Genomic DNA, 22,330 nt, shown 5'->3' with positions numbered 1-22,330 from the left:
ACTGATACAACTGAGAGAAGTTACTTAAGTCACTATTTTAAAATTAACCACTTCTGAGGCAAACAGTTTACATTACATTTATTATTTGTATTGTATGTTTTTAAATGGATATGAAAATGTGCCCATTCCAAAATTGTTCCTTTTGTATCAGTTGGACAATACAGGGGCGCCTGGGTGGCTCAGTCGTTAAGCATCTGCCTTCAGCTTAGGTCCTGATCCTCCTGGGATCGAGCCCCGCATCGGGCTCTCTACTCGGCGGGAAACCTGCTTCTCCCTCTCCCACTCCCCCTGCTTGTGTTCCCTCTCTCACTGTGTATCTCTCTGTGATATAAATAAAATCTTAAAAAAACAACTGGCCAATACAAAATAAATGCCAAACATCTGTGGGACATAAGTCTAAACGACACAGTTAGGCTTGGGAAGTAAAGAAACGATGGTAACGTGTGGCAGGCACCGCAACAGTTTCTGTGCAACTCTGAGATATGGCATCTCCAGCTTGCAGGTGAGAAAATGGAGGCCCGAGAAGATCAAAACTCATCTAAAGGCAGGACTTTCCAAAATCTGTACTCTTTCCACTGTAGTCAAATTCCTCAGCAGCACACACTCTCATCTGTCAAAGGGAGGAGTCACCATGCACCTGCCTCCAAAACTCTGAGTTATAAACAGAATAACGTACACTTCTTACTTAATTAAACATTTTCTTCTGGAACCAAGGATGTAGTTCCTGTTCCTACCTTACACATTAACTGACCAAACTGCTTGACGTGAAAGCCAAGTCAGTACTTCGGGTTTTATTTTTTCTTAGCGCTTTGTTCCTCTGTTCTACTAAATAAAGGAAAACGGCAACACGTGCATCAAGGCAGCCCTCACTTTGCAAGATTCTAGTATGCACAGATTTGTTACCAAGGTTGAAACAGTCCCCCAACACCCTGGTTCAAACTGCAGTTACGGTAGCATATTCACTCTGAGTAACTGCATAAAGGACAAACTTTGCTGCTAACTTCACTCCACAAATCACTGCGTAAGTAATAGAAATGCATCACGATCAGTGACCACATCACGCCGTTCAGGTCACTAGATGGTCACTGCACAGCTGTTATTTCAGTTCACAAATAAACAGCAAAGTGTTTGGTTGTGTTGTTTCCCAGGGATCAAATTCACCTGACATTTCATTAAAATGAATAATGAGAACAGGGAACTGACTGAAAATGACAAAGATGAAAGAGGAGCCCAGAAACTAAAACTAAAGCTCATGCTAGAAGAGAACGGGGGGCGCCTGGGTGGCTCAGCGGGTTAAAGCCTCTGCCTTCAGCTCAGGTCATGATCCCAGGGTCCTGGGATCGAGCCCCGCATCGGGCTCTCTGCTTGGCTGGGAGCCTGCTTCCTCCTCTCTCTCTCTCTGCCTGCCTCTCTGCCTACTTGTAATCTCTATCTGTCAAATAAATAAATCTTTAAAAAAAAAAAAAAAAAAAAAAAAAAAGAAAAATAGGAGAGAACGGAACATAATGGGAGCTGCAGAAGACTTGGGGGCTGAGGGGACACTGGCTTGCCACCCCTTCCCAGAAACTCTAGTTCCCCAGGCAGAATCACCTGGTGAAAGCCAACTTATCAACATAAGAAATCGGTTGTGATGACAAGGACGACTGTGTCTCGAGGAAGTGATGCTGACAAAATTCTTCACATTACAGGAACTCTCCAACATACCTCCTGACACGGACAGCACTAAGGGTAAACCACTGAAAGCCGATCCAAACATACAGGATGCTTGCTCCATACCATGGATTACACAAGAAGGCAAGCTCTGGTCAAACTCCTATCGTGCAGTTCATTTCAAAGAATAAAGCACTTTAATTCTCAAAGTTTCTATCGTCTTATGTTCTAGCATGCTAGGTAACGATCAGTGTTGCTATCTTTTTTTTTTTTTAAGTTTTTTTTTTTTTTTTTTTTGACAGAGAGAGACCACAAGTAGACAGAGAGGCAGGCAGAGAGAGAGAGAGAGGGAAGCAGACTCGCCTCTGAGCAGAGAGCCCGATGCGGGACTCGATCCCAGGACCCCTGAGATCATGACCTGAGCCGAAGGCAGCGGCTTAATCCACTGAGCCACCCAGGCGCCCCTAGTGTTGCTATCTTTTTTGTTCCCTCTAGATTTGTAATCAACCATGAGTTTTCAATTCTCTGATAAAAATATTTTTAAAGTCATGGAACAATCATAACTCTTCCCCTCGATTATTAAGATCATTTTGCATGGTTTCGGCCTACATAGTCATTTTTCAGTCCTGCGCTATGCAAAACAAGGACTGCTATATTTGTAGAACAGAAAATCTAACAGTATTAATTTGCATACGAAATAAATAACAGTACTTAGCACCACACTAGCTGCCTAATTAATGTGCAGTGTGTGGTATGACCCTCACTGACACAGCCACCATAAAGCATCAGAGTGGCAATGTGTTAGTAGACACTAAAATATAAGCCCATAAGCAAAAACAATTTTTTAATATTTTGTCCATTTCCAAGCACCCAGAACAGTGCTCAATGAAATAATTGTTAAATACACTTTAGGTAGAAAAATTACAAAACTTGAATCCTTCTGTTTAAAACTCTCATACAGAAGTTATTATATATAAAAATCGCACAGCACTTAACACCTCAGGACCTGCAGAATCACTGAATTTGGGCAGCGGAAGGCCTTAGACAGACCTACGTTGTTGCTTTTCTTTATGAGCATATATCCAGGCCCACAAGCTGCAGTTTGTCCAAAGTCAAGGAGCTCATCAGTCTACGTCTGGGCCCTATAGCCAAAGTCACCCACCCCCTAAACTGGAGTACTTTTTACCACTTTGTACTGGCACTCACTCATGGCATTACAAGACTGAAATCAAACTAATGAAAATAATGCAGGCCCATTTCTGTCTTGGCCATCCTGATGGAAGCGGGTGTAATAAGAGATAACCACCGTCATCCTACTTCAGTTCTCTCCTATTTCCACTGGAAATGAATTATTCATCATTTTCTTCATAAGGCTTCTCCTTTCTTGAGCTACCTACTTACACTATGAACACTTCCACTGGCCCCATCTTCCAAATACAATGCCTTGGAGAGCACCAGAATCTCTCCTAAAGTCCCAGCTTCCAGCAGATTCTACACTTCTGAGATGTAGCTTAACAGATCTCTCTCTCTGTTCCTTCCCACTGCCTCTTCTCAGAAATGTGCCCTTTTCCATGCCTTATGCAGACCACTGTCCCAACCGGTCTCCCTGACGCTAGTCACTCCTTTTCCAACTTAGACTACACTCTTAAGAAATGAATTGCCCGCAGGCCTCTACTCAAAAACCCAGAATGGCCTCTCGTGATTTTACAATGTCCAGCTATGCTCAAAGCCCACCTGTGGTTAACAGCAGCCATCTTGAGCCAGCATCTTCCTCTACTCCTGTAGCACCCAGCCCTGCTGTGCTGTATGGTGCCAGCAGGCACATGCCTTACCCCTCCGATTGAAACATTAAGTTATCTTATTTCTTTGTATCCTTAGAATACCTAGAAAAAAGTGTCACTAGGCCTGAGTTGGAAACTTCCTGAAAGCAGAGGTGGCACAGAGTCTGGAAAATGCCAGCGCTATACCAAAAATGACCATATCCCTCCATTTACACAAACAGGACAGCCTGTTCTGTTAACTATCCCCTGACTCGTGTACAAAGTCAGCAATTATAATGCCCAGCATTCTTAATCTAGTCAGGCAGCTATTAAAAATAGCCGAGGAAGTCTGTCAGTCCCACTTCTATCACTCAATTTAAGACAAGGCACCTTCCCACTATCATTTTAGCTTCTGACCATACCATTTATACCATAAACAACCACTCTGTTTATACAGTCTGGGCATAAACTACGGGTGGCCCCAGTCTGCCTGTCCTCATATTGTACACTCTCCACTCTATCCTCCAACCTGTCCCTGTGTCCCTGAACACTTTATAAAATGCAGCCATCTACTTGTAAAGCTAGGTCTTTCAAGGAATCCACTTGAAATTTTCTGGGACTAAAAAACAAACAAAATAAAATAAATAAAAATTAAAAAAAAAACCAGAAAAACCCCAACACCCACAGGTTTTATATTACTTTTATTAATGAGAAACGAATCAGGAAATATTGTTTGCAATAGCTCCTGCATTCTTTGTTCTCTCTCTGCCAAATAAAGGCAACTGTAAAACAGAACACATTAAACTTTACTCACGGAAAGAGAGAGCCCTGCAGCCAAGGTCTGATGCTGGACGTCCCGTTCTGAAAGCATTCCACCAGTACCATCTCAAACTGAGTGGCCAGCGCCAGCACCAGACTTAAACCTGGGGAAGCTGGGCCTAGAGTTTGTGCACTTAACCACTATGTGAGCTAATCTTGCACAAAATCTGGGGGACTAAAAATACTAACAACCCTCCTCCTATGTTTGCCACTGGATCATTGAGAAACTCAGAATACTGGATATTAGAAACAGGGAATAGGGCTCAAATAAAAGTCGTATTATCACTTCATTAATAACATTTACCTATGTTATCTCAAGTAATCTTAGGATAACGCTGTGAGGTGTTATTACTAATAGCCATATGGTACAGTGAAGAACCTGAAGCTCAGAGAGATCTAATGCTATGCCCAAGGTCACACAGCTTAGAAGCGACAGAGCTGGGATTCATCCTCTGAAAGCCTGGTTTCAAACCCTGGCTTGGAAGAGTTATACTAACTATACTAAGGACCAGGAAAGCTGGGTGACCTGCTCATGAATTCATACCCTAATTCAAATCTACTGAATCCATGTGCTTCCAGGAAAAAAATACGGTGTGAAGAACACAGGCTTTAAAGTCATATAGACCAGAACATGAATTCTCCACTTATTAATTGTATCTATTTGGACAAAATTAACTATACCCTTTTGAGCCTTAGTATCTTCATCTGAAATACGAAAATAATACCAAATTCATAGAGGAGTTGTAAGAATCTAAAATAAATTAACATGAAAAGCAGCCAACAGACAGGCTGGAACATAAGAGGTGCTCAATAAATGCTATTTCCTTTGCATCTACCTTTCTTTTCTAAATCCTTCTACAACTGTAGGATACTGTGTCACTCACGTGTGACTTAAGTAAATAATGAAATTCCATTCAGTCCAGTGACAGCTTGAGTATACCCAAGAACAGAGAGACAACTTTAGAAGCCTGGGTCCTATACAAGGGGAAATGGGTACATACACCCAAGTTCCACTTTTCTAAAACAGTATTTTTAAGCTCGTTTATTCTCTACTGTCAAAGTTCCACAAGAAAATTTTTATTTCAAAGGTAAATTCTAGAGTTGTCTCAAGACAAAGAAATATCCATGAGTCAAAGCTGAAATATAAGAGGACTATATAATTTTAGAAATAAACTTCTGGAGAACTCATCAATATTGTCAAAGGACGAGGTAAAATATTATGATAACTCAGGTCCAAAGAAGATGGTGAGGAGACAGATGGAGTTAGCTCAGACTAACACACATGTTGGAACCTTTGGTATATGTTTCCATCTTTACAGCACAAAGATAGAGAAATCACCTTAGATCCGCTTTATCCTCCACATGGAGGAATACTGCCTCAATGGCTGTTCATGTCTAGGCACTCAAAAAAATCAGAAACCCAATGGAGCTATTTTCAAATCTACCACTGCCACAAACTCCCCAAATTGCCGGACTGCTCCCGAGGGGCGGAGCTATTTCCCCACCCTCTGCTCAGTCCTATAGCATCTAGCATAGCCACTTACTCAAAGCACATGTCTGGCAAATGCTTGTCGAATTGAAATTCAACACTTAGCTTCCAACATTGTCTTTCAGAGTTCCCCTACTTGCCCAAAGGTGTTTTAAAAAATCAGCACTGGGGGCGCCTGGGTGGCTCAGTGGGTTAAGCCACTGCCTTCAGCTCAGGTCATGATCTCGGGGTCCTGGGATCGAGTCCCGCATCGGGCTCTCTGCTCAGCGGAGAGCCTGCTTCCTTTCCTCTCTCTCTGCCTGCCTCTCTTGTGATTTCTCTCTGTCAAATAAATAAATCTTTAAAAAAAAAAAAAAAAAAAAAATCAGCACTGTTTACCAATGAAGTCTAAGAGTAGAGAAGAGAATGCTGAATAATTCTCCAACACTGTCCAGAACACCTCCAAAAGATACAATACAAACACGACCAGAATCCAAAGTAGGGAACACCTTGCTTTTCAGAAGCTACCTCCAGAGTGACTTCAAAACTGTTTCCCATCAACTCTAAGTAAAACAATGACCTACAGTCAAAAGCACTTATGTCCTTCTTACAAAGCCTCTAACTTGTAGTTTTACAGGAAAGTTGCCCCATCTTAAAATGCATGTAAACTCAGACCTGGAAGATCTCATGAAAGGTACAAAATAAAGGGTTGCTGAATGAGTGATATTATCAGGTAAACTAACCATGGTTAAATGCTATAGCAGAGGCATATACAAAGTACCAGAGGAACATGGAGGGAAGGGCTACATGTGCCTAGACAAGGTAGGGAAAATGACAAGATGAGAAGAGCATTCCTAAAGAATGAGTTCACCATGCAGTGAAAACAGCAGAGGACGTTTCAGGCAGAGGTAACACCAGATGCAAAGGAAGAGGTACCCTGAGAGCACCCAGAAAGGAAACTGTTGGGTATGGCCAAAGACCATGGTGTATGTGAAGAAATGGAAGAAGAATCTGGAAAAGTACATGAGTTCAGATTACAGAGGATCCTAAGTACTATCTTAGTACTTAGACTTATCCTTCCAGACAATGAGTTCGTGTGCAGTCAGATCAAATCTGTAGCTCAGAAACACGTCATGCCAACTAGAATTAAACCGCGCAACTAACCACAAATCCACAAACCAAATAATGTTTGATCTGACTCCTCTTTAAAGAAAAAGAAGTTCTTAAGAGGACTCAGTGAGGTTCACACACATACATGTACGTACTTCTGGAGGATATTCTGGGTTCAGTAAAGACCAAAATCAATTACAGACAGCATGCTGACAAACATCAAAAGCATGTTCCAAAACCACACCAATATTTAATGAAACCAAGCTCTAAAAGGGCTAAGGGACATATTCAAGACCCCAGAGTAGTCAGTGGTAGGGCCAGGGCAAAATCTTAGTCCAAGGTGCCTCCTAGTTCCCCAAAACTAAACAATGTTGTTGTTCCTTTCCCTTGTGCAAGGAAAACTCTCTGCCAAGGCAGAAGAGAGCCACAGAGAATACACAGCAAAGTTAAGGGTGTGAGATGATGGATAGTATGAATACTAGAACCAGGCTTACACGCTGCGAGCACTACATAAATTCTCACCATCATTTATGATCATCTCTCTGAAGAATCATACAATCGCTGGTGGTTCACAGCAACCCCCACTGCAGCTTTTCATATGTGATTCGAAAGTAGGCAAAGACCAAGAGCTGTAAACATGTGGTGATGTTTCTACCTTTGGGGGGAGGGCTCTTGGAGTCCTCCATAGACAGCTTCAGCTGCTGTATGAACTCGCCGCCATACACACTTCTTTCTTGCCAGATGTTCAGCAATCTTTCTAAAGGTTTTTTACAGCCTTCATCTGCCTCTCTGCCCAGAAAAGACGAAAAGATAGATATAAGCTTAAGATTTTTTGTGTTTAATTAGGACAGACCTACTTTAAAAATAACAACTGACTAAATGAGTTACATATTTAAACACAGACAGAAGAGTAACACACACATTGTGATAAACAGATACCCAAAATTTGACCAAAAACGACATTCTTCCTGTGGTGTGTAGTAGGGAAGACAGAGGGAGTATGTAATAGAAGTAAGCTGTCCTTATCTCCTTTGAAAGATGGGGCAAATAGGGCAAAAAGCCAATCGCTGATTGTTACAGAGAATATCAAAAATCGATCTTTTCAAATGTGACAGCTTGCTTTATAAGAAGACATTAATCGAAATGTAGGGCCAGACATTCTGCTGGAAATTAAAGGGGGCCAAAACCTTTAAGGGTAGGAAAAAAATGATTTAAAAAAATGGGGAAGGGGCGCCTGGGTGGCTCAGTGGTTTAAGCCTCTGCCTTTGGCTCAGGTCATGATCTCAGGGTCCTGGGATCGAGCCCTGCATCGGGCTCTCTGCTCAGTGAGGAGCCTGTTTCTCCCTCTCTCTCTGCCTGCCTGTCTGCCTACTTGTGACCTCTCTCTCTGTCAAATAAATAAATAAAATATTAAAAAAAAAAAAGGGGGAATAAATTCACCATGACCATCAACACTAGCACACCAACACCTCTACATGTCTTATAAATACAATCATACACATATACCAAGACTGATCTCAACTTAAATTAACTACTTCATCATTATTTTAATTCTGGGTTAGGTATGTAGTCCCCATTCTCACAAAGGTGTCTAGTGGGTAATCTTAGAACACACTGAGCATAACATAGCCCTTTGTAATTTCTATCAGAGAGAAGCTATACCGTTTTTTTTCTGACATACTGTACTCTGGAAACAGAGTATTTTCAATGAAATAACTAGCACTAGCACTCAGTGTGCAACAGCTGCTTACCAGAAAACAACAGACACCAAGTGGAAGAGTGTGGGAAGACTTTCTGAAAGGAAAACAAATTCTCTCACCATCCATGGTGTTACTATGACTTGTTCTGGTTTATAAAACTGTCTGGATGTCAGTGATCTTACTCTGAGTGACTTCCAACGAGAAGGGAACACTGACACCTTAGTTTCTAGGCCAAGATCTTTAACAGAAACTTCAAGAAGAAAGAGGTACAAAGGAAATATGCCCTGATGGCACTTTTCTAAAATTTACGGTAACACTCAAGGTAACCTGAGGCTTCAGCTTGAGCTGGTCAGATGCATCATTTAGGAAATATTAGTGGCAAATTTTACTGCATTGGAGTCAAAGTATTAAATCAGGGTACAAAAAAAAAAATTTTTTTTTTTGGTCAAACTTTTTTTTAGTCAGAGGTGAAGGGGGAAAAAATGGAAAAAATTTTCAATGGTAGTTTATAAAACTTAGAGCTATGACTGAATCATTTGATACTGGTGATAAAAACACTCCACCTCCAAAATATATCTAGAAATAAACTGCTTCTCACCCTTTCCTCTCTGTCAAGCTGGTCCAAGCCACTATTTTCTCTTGCCTGATTTCTGGTCTCCCTGCTTCCACCCTTATCCTACAAACTAATCTCAAGCTTTAAAAATTCTGTTTTATTGGGGCGCCTGGGTGGCTCAGCGGGTTAAAGCCTCTGCTTTCAGCTCAGGTCATGATCCCGGGGTGCTGGGATCGAGCCCCGCATCGGGCTCTCTGCTTAGCTGGGAGCCTGCTTCCTCCTCTCTCTCTGACTGCCTCTCTGCCTACTTATAATCTCTATCTGTCAAATAAATAAATCTTTAAAAAAAAAAAAAAATTCTGTTGCATCAAGGCAGATTATGTCACCCTTCGGCTCAAAACTTGCAACGGTTCTTCTCATTCTCCCCCAAAATAAAAGTGAAAGTTCTTATAAAGCCTACAAAGCCATTCGCAGCACAGCTCATCATTTCTCTCCCTTCTTCACTCCCTAATAGTTACTGTGGCCCTCTTGACTCAGGGCCTTGGCCTGGAACCACATTTCCTTACAGGGCAGCATGGCCCAAGCATCCCTTCCTAATTTCCCTATTTAAAATTAATGCTCCCACCTCTACGCTTAATTTTTCTCCATGCAATTTAGCTTCTGATATGCTATTCAGTTTACTCGTTGTTTAGATTCTGTCCAACTGAATGCAGCTTCCACAAGGGCAGCAATTTGTCCTCTCCCTCCGACACACACACGGCTACCCACCCTAGAATAGGCACAATATTGGCCTCATTGTAATCCTTCTAGAAAATTTTTAGTTAGATTTCGATAGGCCATGCAATTAGTTACCTTTCAAGAATCATCTTCCCACAATAAAGCCATTTGTATCATGCATCAGCTAAATATTCACCTGCTCATTCAATGAGGTTTATGAAATACTGCGCTTGTAATACAAAGAACAAGGCCTAGAGCCTGACCCAACAGCCCCTTCCTTTTCCACACCTCAACCAGGGCACTCAAACATATTTATCCTCTGCTCAGAACTTGCTCTCTCTCACACATGTGCCTTCGCTCATACTATCTCCTCTTCTTTGAATGGAACCCCTAAAGGAGAACAAGATGAAGAGGGAGAAGTTGGGAGCAATGCAGGTGGTTTAAGTATATATGGAGTATGTGCAAGTAGCAGAAGAATCTGGAGGGACAGAGTGGAATTAGATTATGAGGGCCCTGAACACCATATTAAGTATGTGGCCTTTATCCTGAAGGAAACGGGAAGTCTCCAATGTATGACTTAGAAAATAACAAGTATAGCCAAATCACAACTTACCAGAACTTAACTGGTTGATACTTTTAATATATAACCTGTTCTCTGCAAATTCTCTGTTCACTTAATATAAAGAGAAACCTATCATGAAAGGGTGGGGGACACAATGCAACTAAATATTTGGGACTTGATTTAGACCAAGACTGGTTTGGGGTATAGATTCAGCCACATTACTGTATGCGATGGAAACTGATAAACAAACTGATAACAAATGACACAAAGTCATTTTCAAAAGGCTTTTACCACTTAAGGCAAAAGTCAAATAGGAGCTCGAGTTTAACTGGTGAATGTAATTAGTCAGGAGAGGCTAATTCCTGGAGCAGTATCATAAAAGTCAAAGTTTTGCCAGGTAAGTTTCAAAGCTACAGATAGAATAGTCTAGAAGTCTTTTTACTCATGAGGTTTTGCCTTAAGTAGCTCCAACGAAATGAAATCCCATTAGCACTTGGAAGTGGGTACAACTAAAGCAATAAAGTTGTTTTATAACAGACGGAATTATCTTTCCAGGTTGCACTAACTCCATCCTGAACTGAGAAATCTTTAAGTGAAAAAACACCAAAAAGTCCTTGCCATTAACAGTGAGTAAGCAGAAAACGATAAGTATAACTTAAACACAATATAATTAATTATAAATTCGATCACTGCAAAACTGATCTGAAAAATATAAATTGTGTATTATACACACAGAATTGCTGCTTGAAGTGCCAGCTGAGGCCTCACCAAGCTTACTTGGGGGCCTTTTCTTCCTCTCTAGTTCTAATGGCACTTCCTTGGTACACCCCCTATAATTGGTGTGTTTCTGTCTTATCCCATGCACAGTAGCCCTGTGATAAGCCTACTAAAAGTAGAAATTCTTTCTAAATATCCCCAGCACTTCCAACAGAGCCTCCTGTGAAACTGAAGCAGAAATGGTCCATTGCCAATCACGCAGAAAAGAGCGTAGCAAGCCTGAGACTGCCACCCTTAGAAAGGCCTGCTCACCGCGCTGGCCCTTGGCTGGCATCTGGAAACTTGGGTTTCAGGAGTGTTCCTCCAGTTTCCTAAGTGATAATCAGGGTGGTTTACTGTGCCTAGACTGTTTGTGCAAACAATATAATTTATGCTGAATACTTGCTTTCTTTCTGAGAGTTGGGAATTTTGGCAGAGGGTACCTGTGGCCAATGCCAATAAAAACTCTGGGCACTGAGACTCTAATGAGCTTCCCAGGTATACAACACTTCACCCATGTTGTCACTGCTCAAAAATGGAGGAATTTAGTATGTTTTGTGTAACTCCACTGTGAGAGGACTCTTGGAAGCTTATATGTGGTTTCCTCTGGGCTGCGCCGATTCAACTTTTCCTTGCTGATTTTGCTTTGTATCCTTTCACCGTAATAAATCGCAGCCATAGACACAACCATATGGTGAGTCTTGTGAGTCCTCCTAGCAAGTCACCAAACCTGGAAGTGGTCTTGGGAATCCATAACACAACAGTAAGTAAGTGTGTACATGGTGATAACTCCCAAGTTTATGTCTCCAGAAATTAATTTTCTACTGAACTTCAGACTATCTATCTACATCTGCCTATCTGGCATCATCCCCTTGAGATATCTACTAGCCACCTCAGACTTAGCATGGTCAAAACAAAACTCTTGCCTTCCTCTACCACATCTTTTCCCCAAACTTCATCTCAGCATATAGCACCAGCAGCCATCCACTTAGTCATGCCAAAAACCTAGAAATAATCTGATTTCTCTTTTCCTTCACTACCAGTTCCACTAAGCTCCCCCAAGTCCTATCAGTTTTAGTGGGGAGGTGAAGCAAATCCACTCACAAAGTAAACATTTGATAATGTGGAAGCTATTACTATCTTCTCACTGCCCTGAATCCTATCCAATGTCATCTCTAGGTTGTAGTAGAGCAATACCCTTCATATTCCCTTGGCCTTTATAATCCATTCTCTACACCAAGCCACAGGGACCTCTTAACAATGTGATGGAATATATCGTTCCCCTGCTTAAAACCTGTCACTGACATCCCACCAGAATAAAATTCTCTCCCAAGGCTTTTAAGACACATTTGACTGGCACCTGCCTACCTCTCTGATGTTACCCAGATACCACTTTTCCCTTTCCTCAACACATCTGTTTTAACCACACTGGCCTTCATTCTGATTCTCTTAACATGCCAAGATTATTTCTACCTTAGTTTCTTTTTAATAGCTGTTTGTTCCTACTTCGCATGATTACCTCAAATGTCATTTCCTTAGAGAGGCCTTCCTTCACCACACTAGAAAAGATCCGACTCCAGAATGTCATTCTATTTCATTATGTCCACATTATCACCCTCTGCAAGTATCTTGCTCCTTTATTTGTCCTTGCGTGCCTTGTTCACTGCTGCTGCTCTAGTTGTCTGCATCAGGTCTTGGCACATGGAAAGCACTCAAATATATGTTGAATAAAAAACAAAGTGCACACAACTATCTCCAAACTCAGGAGAAAGTAAGAAGGCATCTGTGTGGGAAAAAAGTTCAAAGTCGAGGTAATTAAACTACTATTCAAATTAAATCTAACCTATGAGCTTGGTGGCTTCCTCTGACTTGAGAGGTTTGGTTTGGGTTTTTTTGGGGTGAGGGGTGAGGGAGGAGGTAGGAAGTTATCATAAAAAGATTCCTCATCAACTTTGGTCAATATTAATGGGTCCACTATCTTTGTTCATCAACTGGGCACAGAAAACCAGACAGAGTACTTCTTACTATGGATAGGGTACATCAGGATTGAAGTCAAATAGCTGGCTTTTCTAACAATGGCAGGAGGAAAGGGCTTAGAAACATGGGGATCCTGAATCTAATACCAAAAAAGGACCTTGAAAGAATAAGAAGAATGTAAAATACTTAAAAAAAAAAAAAAAAAAAAAAAAAAAGGAATTAGAGCTTTTTTTTTTTTCATTGAAAAGGACCAGGTTTACTTTCCACATTAATGCCATACACAGAATCTGCCAAGAATCTGCACCTCCTAGATAGGCTTTAAGATGTTAGACCAAATAGAAAATGAATTTTCGATCCCAGTACTGCCCATTCACATTCCCCTTCTCCTATTCCTTTCTACTTACCCTTTCTGGTTTGGTGGGCAGTTAACGATTATTGTTCAATTTTAAATAAAAATGTTATGTGTACTATTCCTACAGGAAATATTCCTACAGGAAATTTCCTAGGGTATAGGAAAATCAATTTCCTATACCCTAATTAATTCATTCAACAAATATTTACTGAATCCTTACTATACCAGGGTAGACCACAATGTTGCCCAACTCCTGGAACACCAATCACATCAAGGCTACATAAATGGTATTTCCTAAAGCTATGAAACCTGACAGCTCTATGCCAGACACTTTACTAGGTGCCTGGGATACTGTGAAGAACAAAAAAGAAATGGTCCTTCTTGTCACAAAGTTTACAATTTAGCACACTTCTATAACTGAGCAAAGACTGGGGACTGGGCACCATACTACAAGTTTTCAAACAGACTGGTGTATTCCGCCCCACAACAACTTCAGTGAGGTAAGTGGTGTCGTCCCCTTCTAACCAGTTAGGAAACTTGTAACTGAACTGTTAGTAAAAGCTAAGTAACACGTCCAAGGTCACTGAGACAGTGCTGGAGGCACAGCTACAGCCTAAGAAACTGAACCACATCTCCTCAAAACAAGAAAATGCCCAGCTCCAATTTGAGATGACTATCCTAGCAGTCTGTTCAGGGTTCAGGATTGTTTCCAGCTCATAATGCATTCTGCTTCTTCAGTGTCCATGTTCATCTCAAGTTAGGGCCAGCTACATGGCTGACAAAAATCTTTTTCCCGGGGCACCTGGGTGGCTCAGTGGATTAAGCCGCTGCCTTCGGCTCGGGTCATGATCTCAGGGTCCTGGGATCGAGTCCCGCATCGGGCTCTCTGCTCTGCAGGAAGCCTGCTTCCTCCTCTCTCTCTGCCTGCCTCTCTGCCTACTTGTGATCTCTCTCTCTGTCAAAAAAAAAAAAAAAATCTTAAAAAAAAAAATCTTTTTCCCCATCTTTAGAAAATTAGGTATCATTTCTTTCTTTCAGATTTTTCATTTTATTCCTTCAAACTTCTCAAATCTTTCATGGAATGCTGGGCTCATTTATACATTTGAGGCCTTTCACGTAGACTTCAGACCTTAGAACAACTTTGTTTAAAGAACTGGTCTCCTTTTTTTGGTCTTCCCAATTTCCTTCTGCAAAGATGTTTATTATGTGTTTACTAAGTAATATTCTAGTGGAAAATAGTTTTTCTTTGCTCCTCCTGGACAACTAACTTGTGTCTACAGAAAAGCAGTTTGTTTTTAAATAAATAAAAGTGATTTATAGAAGTTTTAATCAAATGAATTTCATGTGATATTAGTTACATGTGTGCTCTATACTCTAGTCTTCTTGTTCACAAAACACAATAGTGACAGAGATTTAGTATCTACTTTCCACACTGACAATTATTATCTTTGCAGTTACAGTAATGACCACTATTTTTAGTAAACAAGACATCTAGACATCTAGAAGGAAACAAGTAAAAACAAAGGCATAACCAACTAACATCTTGCTATTAAGGTTTTGTTACTGGAATGTTTTCTGGTACTATTTAGCTTTGTGTTCTGACCATAAGCTAATGAGACAACTCAGCCAAAACAAGGAAAACACCATATTCAAGAAATGAATTCGATAAATGAATACAGCTAGGAAAAAAGATGTTCTACAAGTGCTAGACTCAATCCCTTCAATGCATCAAAATGTTTACATGTCTGAGACAGCTGAAGGGCTCAGCAGAACATAAAACTGTAATTTGGCCTTTCCAACACTCTGTAAAGCACACCCCTGTAAAATATGAAGTTGTCAATTTGCAAAGGCTCTCCCAGAGAAGGAAAGAACAATAAGGAAGAAAGGGTAATGCATTTAAATACCAAACCAAACCAAACAAAAAATCCAAACATACCTGGCAACATGAGAAAAAGCATCCACAAGGACAGATTCAAATTCTCTAGTGAATTCAGGTCCTTTCCTTTTACTGTTTTGGATGACATCATTGGCTAAGTACAGAAAAGTAAGCTTTCTATTTGATTTGGCTGGAAAAAAAGAAAAAAAAGATAATTTAATTTACACCAAGGAAATTCTCAATGCACAATTCTTCTGCCCTAAGCTACACCTAAAGAATATTAAGACAAGTATTATTTACTTGAGACCAGGCTTCCTTTACAATTGAAACAACAACTTTAATAACTTGTTGACATCACTAACAAAAAAGGTTTGAGAATACAAGTTTGAAAAACAAAATAAAACAAGAATGGGCCATCTTCATTTCTGTAATATTTTAACCAGAATAACTGATGGTAAAATAAAGATAACCCAAAGAAAATTCCTAAAGGATAAGCAGTCAATATCCTCAAGAAGACATAATAAAACCAAGGTTTATTCTATTGCAAAGATGAGCATTTTTAATTCACTATTAATTACCAAATACTGTAGAATGAAGACTGAGCCAGGTTTCAGTTTTAAAACAGATTCTTGTAATTTATGTTCCTACACTAAGAATTTCTCTGAACATTCCTAGAACAATCATCAATGATAACAATTCTACAATCCAGAGAAATCTCTAAATGCACCAATGGATGTTTATCTCAAATACAAATATACATTAATGCTACATTATTATTGAAAACTTAAAGATGTCTGAATTCTGGATATGCAAAATTATGGCTCCCACAGAAACCATAATTCTTCTCTCTTATACATACTAAATGTAGTATTTCCTATTACTCTGTATGGCATCATATATTAAACCATAAAAACCTCATGTACTATGTCTGAGTTACAGTAGCTTGGGGGAACATTACTGAATTTCCTGGCTTCTATGCACATAACTTCTCAACCATAAAGTTACATCACTATCATTTTTGGTCCCAGTTTTCTTTTAAAAGAAATAAATAAGAATACAACCAGACAGTCCAAAACACTAAGTTTTCTCCAATGCTAAAATACCTGAAAAACTCAAGCAAGCCTTATATCAACCTTTACATACCTGAAAAACTAGTCCTTAACTCTATTCCTCTCAGAAACCACTTGTTTCTTTTGATATGCACACAGCATGTATAAATTCTGACACAGCAGGCATAAGATGTGACATTTTTAAAGGTAGCTACAGAAGAATAACCCAAGTTAAAAACAAGATTTTTAGAAGCATATAATAGTTTAAAATGATGACTTAAAGTATTCATAAAATTAAATATGGATAGGGCGCCTGGGTGGCTCAGTGGGTTAAGCCGCTGCCTTCGGCTCAGGTCATGATCTCAGGGTCCTGGGATCGAGTCCCACATCGGGCTCTCTGCTTAGCGGAGAGCCTGCTTCCCTTCCTCTCTCTCTGCCTGCCTCTCTGTCTACTTGTGATCTCTGTCTGTCAAATAAATAAATAAAATCTTTAAAAAAAAAAAAAAATTAAATATGGATATCTTGAGCTGTATTAACCCTCTGGTAATAACCTAGTTTACATGGCTGATGATAATATTTAATCTTTAACTAATTTAATTATTATTCAAAAGCAGATCAAAAGTGTCAATAGTTACAATATTCTACCATTGCTACAAAGGTATCTTATAGCAAAGGCTTTTCTTTTTTTTAAGTAAACCTTGTCTGGGATGTTGCAACAAGTAAAACTACCAAGTCGATAACGTTATGAGTTAAGAATTTCCAAAGTACAACAGAACTTCAACAAAGGTAATTTGGCTAAGTGATGCTTTACAAATGGCATATATTTCATGTTTAAAAACCCAGAATTGTATAAAATGTCAATTTCGACAATTAAGGCATGATACATTTTTTTCAATGCTGCAAACATGATAGCCAAAGAGCCAGAGAGCCAAAGTTTTCAAAGTTTTCACTATTTACAATGCCAATTAATTTTCATCATCCTCAAACTTTGCAATGGGGATTTAGTTAAAATTTATCCCTCTACATCCAGCATCCTGATGCCAACATGAGTACCATGTGTATAAAGGTGATAAGACAAAGCCCAAAGCACTTGAATACTCATACCCTCTACCCTCTACTCTAGTCCCAGGTGACAACTCACTTATTCAGATGTCTTTCCAATATGACACAGTAGACCCTTTCACTCCCTATCTATGCCCATTCCAAATGGGATGGAATAGTTATGAGGCAAAATTTATATAACTGGCTGACCAAAAAACTCAACTTGTTTAGCTGGTTTTGACATCTAAAAAAGTTGGGGGGGGGGAGCCTATTTATCTGCATTCAGGCCAACATATAAAAACATTACTAAAAAATATTCATCTAAGGAGCATTTTACATCAAACTTCCCCATAACGAAAGGAAGTTCTACCTAGGACAGAGCCCAAAGGGATAAATTAAGAATCATTCCTAGTGGAAAGACAGTAACCCATCAAGAATAAAAATAGCATTTAAGCAAAAATAGTAATTTCTGTAAACCCTGTCAATATTTTGAAGGCGATTCAGACAGAGTCTGTAAACATCTTAGGGAAATGACTTGACCAGAGAGAAATGTTCACTTCTAAAGACTCAGGGTGGGCCAGAATCTAAGGGGCTAGTCAATTTGAACATAATGGCACAAAATCTTTTTCCACTTCTGTCTGGGAGGATTCCCTGTTCATGAATGAAGCCTGGGTTATTAGGAAGCTGTATCCTGATGCTTGGAAGAGCATCTCTAACTTGGCACTATCCAATATGGTAGCCACTAGCCACATATGGCTATTGAACACTTGAACTAACACAATTATTTAAAACTTTTGTTCCTTAGTCACACATTTCAAGTGCTCAACAGCCATATGTGGCAAGTGGCTACCTTGTTGGGCATTATGGATATAAACATTTCACAGAAAGCTGTAGGTACTGCTGTTTGGATCCTCTACTCAACCATGAAAATGACATTGGAGACCACAATCAAACTCCTAACCTATTTTTAAACTGTGTTAAAAGGTACCATGCTAAATGCTATGGGCATTACAAAGAAACAAGACCTCGTTTCTCACACAAATCTAGTGAAAAAATAGAACTACTAAGAATGAATAAATGCTAAATTAGTGTGGGATGGGTGGAAAACAGTGATTAATTCTAATCAACAAAAGTGCTATGGGTTTGGTTGGAGTCAGACAATCACCTTCACTTATTAAAGGGCACTGAGGCACTGGGTACTTGAAAGCACAAATTTTGGCATTGGAGGGAGCTGGGCTGATACTCCAGCTATATACCCTAAACAAAGCACTTACTCTCTCCTTATCTTTACATTCTCATCTATAAAATGGGAGATAATAATGCTGGTTTCCTTAAGACATAAGGTTTCAGGAAACTAGGATCATGAGATTAGGATTAAAGGAGCTTCACAGATGAGAATGCACTCTCTGAATTGTTATTTTCCATAACTCAAACAGGGTACAAGGAGGAGGATCTGGGGGCTCTAGGCTCTATTCCCCAATTGCCCAGAAGGGACCCCTATCTCAGTATGGCACATACTTGTGGAAAGGGGAGTCTGTGCTAGAAGGCTAGAACCAGGCCTCCTCAAAGAATCTTGGATTTTCATGTCTGACAGCCTGATGTAGTCTAGCCTCACCAGCTCTAAGGCAATGAAAATACCACTTAACAATTCAGGTGGGAGTCTCCATCTCACAGATAGTGGAAAACACATGTAAAGTTACTTCCTATATTATAAAGGGCCTACTAAACAGAGGCTGCCCACCAAAGTGGTTCTAAGCTCCATTTCCTCAGCTTTCTGCTATGGAATCATTAGGGGAACAGCTGTGAAGGGTCTACCTTCCCAACCAGACTGTAAGCAACTTGAAGGCAAAGATCATGCCTCACATTGAGTAATCAGTAGTCCCATTTCACCATTATTTATGAAATGCCTATACTGTGCTTGACACCATGTTGGATGTTCATTTGGATTATCCTGTTTACTCCTTACCACAGCAAGTTGTTTGAGCCTCAGTTTTTCCTCATCTGCAAAGTTCCTACTCCAGAGAACTCTGAGAATTTAAAAAATGACAATGTATGTAAAGATATCAATACTGCACCTGGCACATAATTAAAGGTACAGTAAATACCAGTTTTCATCACCTCCATTTTATAGGTAAGGAAACTGAGAGTCAGAAAGGCTAGGCTGCTGGGGTCAGTGAATGGCAAAACCAGGCTTAAATTCCAGGTAGATGGCCTCTGGAGTCAACGTATTATCAAGCATCCAACCCAGTGCCTAGCACATAACCGGCTGAGCTCAATGAACACCTGTCAGATCCCGAGCAGAGTCTCGAATCAATGAAAGATGCACTAGAAGAGGAGCCTGAGAGGTAAGGTCTAGGTAGTGTGGCCCCTTAACCTCTCCATAATGGGGGTAACCGTACCCACGTCACAGAGCCATTCTGAGGTCTAAACTGTGAGGATATTCATAAAGGTCTTAGCATAGTGAATGGCACAGAATAAAGGCTCTGTAAGTGGCAGACATCCTTGTCTCGTTTTACAGATGAGAAAACAGAAGCACAGAGAGATGAAGAAACTAGCCCAGTATCACTCAGCTAAATAAGTGGCTAAGCCAGGACTCGATCTAGGCAGTCTTCCTCCAGAGTCCTCTGGCTCTTACTCCAAATGCCCTGCAAAGTGCCTGGCACACAATAGCCTAGGGCCAATGCCCTCTGCAAAGCTGTCGAGATAATAATATCACAAGTGTCAGGAGTAGTCTGGAGAAAAGGGCTGGCTGAACTGTGAGTCTGGGAACCTCAGACAAGTATCCTAAACCTTCTCAGGCCTCAGTTTCCTTTTCCGAGAAATGGGGATAACACTGTCACCAACCTCAGAAGCGCAATCAGAGGCCCGGGCTTGGAAAGCAGGCTTCAACTAAGAAGCTGGAGGAGCCTCGGGAGTGGGCTGGGGAGAGGTCAATCCAGGGGAGGGCCCAAGGGGCTGCACAGGGGGTGTTTACCTTTGCGGAGCTCGCGGTGCCACACAGAGACGATGGGTCCCGCGTGCTTGCGGTGGTGGATGAGCCACAAGGACAGGGTCTGCACGCTCTGTTGAGAGTTGCTCAGCTCCGAGAGCTTCTTCTCCAACGCCGACTCGGAGAAGGAGGACATGGTGGCGGCGGTGGGGCCCTGCAGGGAGCGGCCTGGGCCGCCCAGTGCGGCGGGAAGAGCGACGGCACGAGGCCGGGGCCTCACCTGACTGCCTGCGGGTCTCTTTACAGACTGACAGACTGCCAGGAGGGGTAAGGAGGGGGAGGGGATGGGTCTCCGCAGTAACAGCCGCCCGCGCCGCCGCCACAAGATGGCCACCGACCTCTCACCCCGCCGAGAGCAGGGTCAAAGGGGAAGGGCCGGAGTAGCTGGGCACCGGGAGGTGTCAGAGATAGAGAAAAACGCCCCTCCAGTGGCGGTGGCCTCCCTGAATCTCGCTCAGGATACTTCGAAAGGGAGAGACCAGGAGGGAAGCGCAATTCGGCGGCCTCCGGAAGGCGCTTTGACCGCTCGCGCCCGCACGCAGGCGCAGTGAGGCTCACCCGAACCCTTTCTCCCGCTCCCCCAGAACCTTTCTGGCGCTGTACGGCGCGCTAGTTAGCACGCCACTTCCGGCGGGGTGGAGGAGGCGGGAGAGAGGGAAAGGCTGGAAAACGAGGTAAGGGAAGAGTGGCGGGAGCAAGAGGGAACCCAACAACCGGGAGCCCCTAGAGGGGAATCTCGAGGGGACACTGATGCTGAGTAATCAGGATATACGGGAGGGAGGGCTTTCTCCCTCATCTGGCAGGCCCCGGCCCGCACTCTTTTCTGTACGCGTCCTGCTCTCTGGCTTCCCCCCCCCATCCCCCGCCCGCCAAAGCTTCCTTTTGGTTGTGCAAGCCAACCACGTGCACTTTTCACGCCTTGGCTCTTGCTGTGTTTTTTTCTCCAAAGGTGAGGCCTCCCCCGCCAGCCCTTTCTCACCTGGTGCGCTCCCACTCAACCTCAAGGACCACCCTTTAATATCCTGTACTGACGTTTAGTCGGTGACAGCACTACCATGAAACACACCTTTGTGCCCTTAATTTGGTTGCTTCGTTCAGGGAATTACATGCTGCCCTTGCCCTCTGGGGAGTCCATTTAACCGTTCTGAAATTTAAGCAATATGTTAACTTTTTTGAGCGTTGGGGTAGGGAAGTCAATGGTTCCCTTGACCTCCTTTAAAACACCGTTTGAGACTGCAACCTTTTTACCTATGTTTAATAAAAAGTTTTAAATTCCAGTTATCAGATCAGAGAAATTTGTCTTTCCAGCTGGTGTGGAGTTGGTAGTAGGGAGTTAGGTTATTGTAGACATAGCAGTTTTAAAATTTCCCGATTATCGTGGCATTTACCAGTTATGGGCAAACTCCAGTTAAGAAACATTTTCCTCGTTGATGACTATTTTTTCTCTCACTGCACCATGTTGTAGTTATTTGCCTAGATGCTTTCACTCTTCCAGACTAGAATCATCATAATCATCATCGTAGCTAATATAGTGAGCAATTTCTAAGGGCTAGACATTGTTTTCACATAGTAACAACATTTAATCCTCATGACAAAGCTATAAGGTAGTTATTATGTTATTCTCATTTGGCGAATGAGGAAATGGCACAGAGAAGTTAAGTGACCTACCCAAGATCACATAACTAAGAGGGAAAGGACTGCATCTTATGCATTTTTCTCATCCCACCACCTTATTCATAGCTGATGGAGTGAATTAATATTAAAAACGTAAATGCCCTAAAATTACGCAGTTTTTATCTAGTCAGAATTATAACCTAGGGCCTTTGAGCCCCAGTCTTGACCATGTTTCTATATTAAGTAGCACTGTCATATACTGAACACTTAACACCAAGTCACTCTGTATTAAGCACATTACATACTTTGTTTTATTTGACCCTTAAAATAGTTTTGT

General features: G+C 41.3%; 2 protein-coding genes across 2 annotated transcripts in view; one reads left to right on the top strand and one right to left on the bottom strand.

Annotated features, from left to right (window-relative positions):
• RPRD1B (regulation of nuclear pre-mRNA domain containing 1B) overlaps positions 1 to 20,926 on the bottom strand; it is a 50,590-nt gene extending 29,664 nt beyond the window's left edge. Inside the window, exons 1-3 of the mRNA XM_045981511.1 lie at positions 20,365 to 20,926; positions 15,361 to 15,490; positions 7,463 to 7,596 (exon numbers count right to left, since the gene is read on the bottom strand). Coding sequence (XP_045837467.1) covers positions 7,463 to 7,596; positions 15,361 to 15,490; positions 20,365 to 20,515 — 415 coding nt within the window. The 5' untranslated portion in view covers positions 20,516 to 20,926. The remainder of the gene's footprint in view (positions 1 to 7,462; positions 7,597 to 15,360; positions 15,491 to 20,364) is intronic.
• Positions 20,927 to 21,011: 85 nt separating this feature from the next.
• TTI1 (TELO2 interacting protein 1) overlaps positions 21,012 to 22,330 on the top strand; it is a 47,381-nt gene continuing 46,062 nt past the window's right edge. The window contains exon 1 of the mRNA XM_045981631.1: positions 21,012 to 21,053. The gene's annotated coding sequence lies outside the window, so the exon portion shown is untranslated. The remainder of the gene's footprint in view (positions 21,054 to 22,330) is intronic.

The sequence above is a fragment of the Meles meles genome, chromosome 16, assembly GCF_922984935.1.
Source record: "Meles meles chromosome 16, mMelMel3.1 paternal haplotype, whole genome shotgun sequence".
Taxonomy (NCBI): Eukaryota; Metazoa; Chordata; class Mammalia; order Carnivora; family Mustelidae; genus Meles; species Meles meles.
The sequence above is the reverse complement of the archived record's forward strand: the minus strand, read 5'-3'. Positions and strand labels throughout refer to the sequence as shown.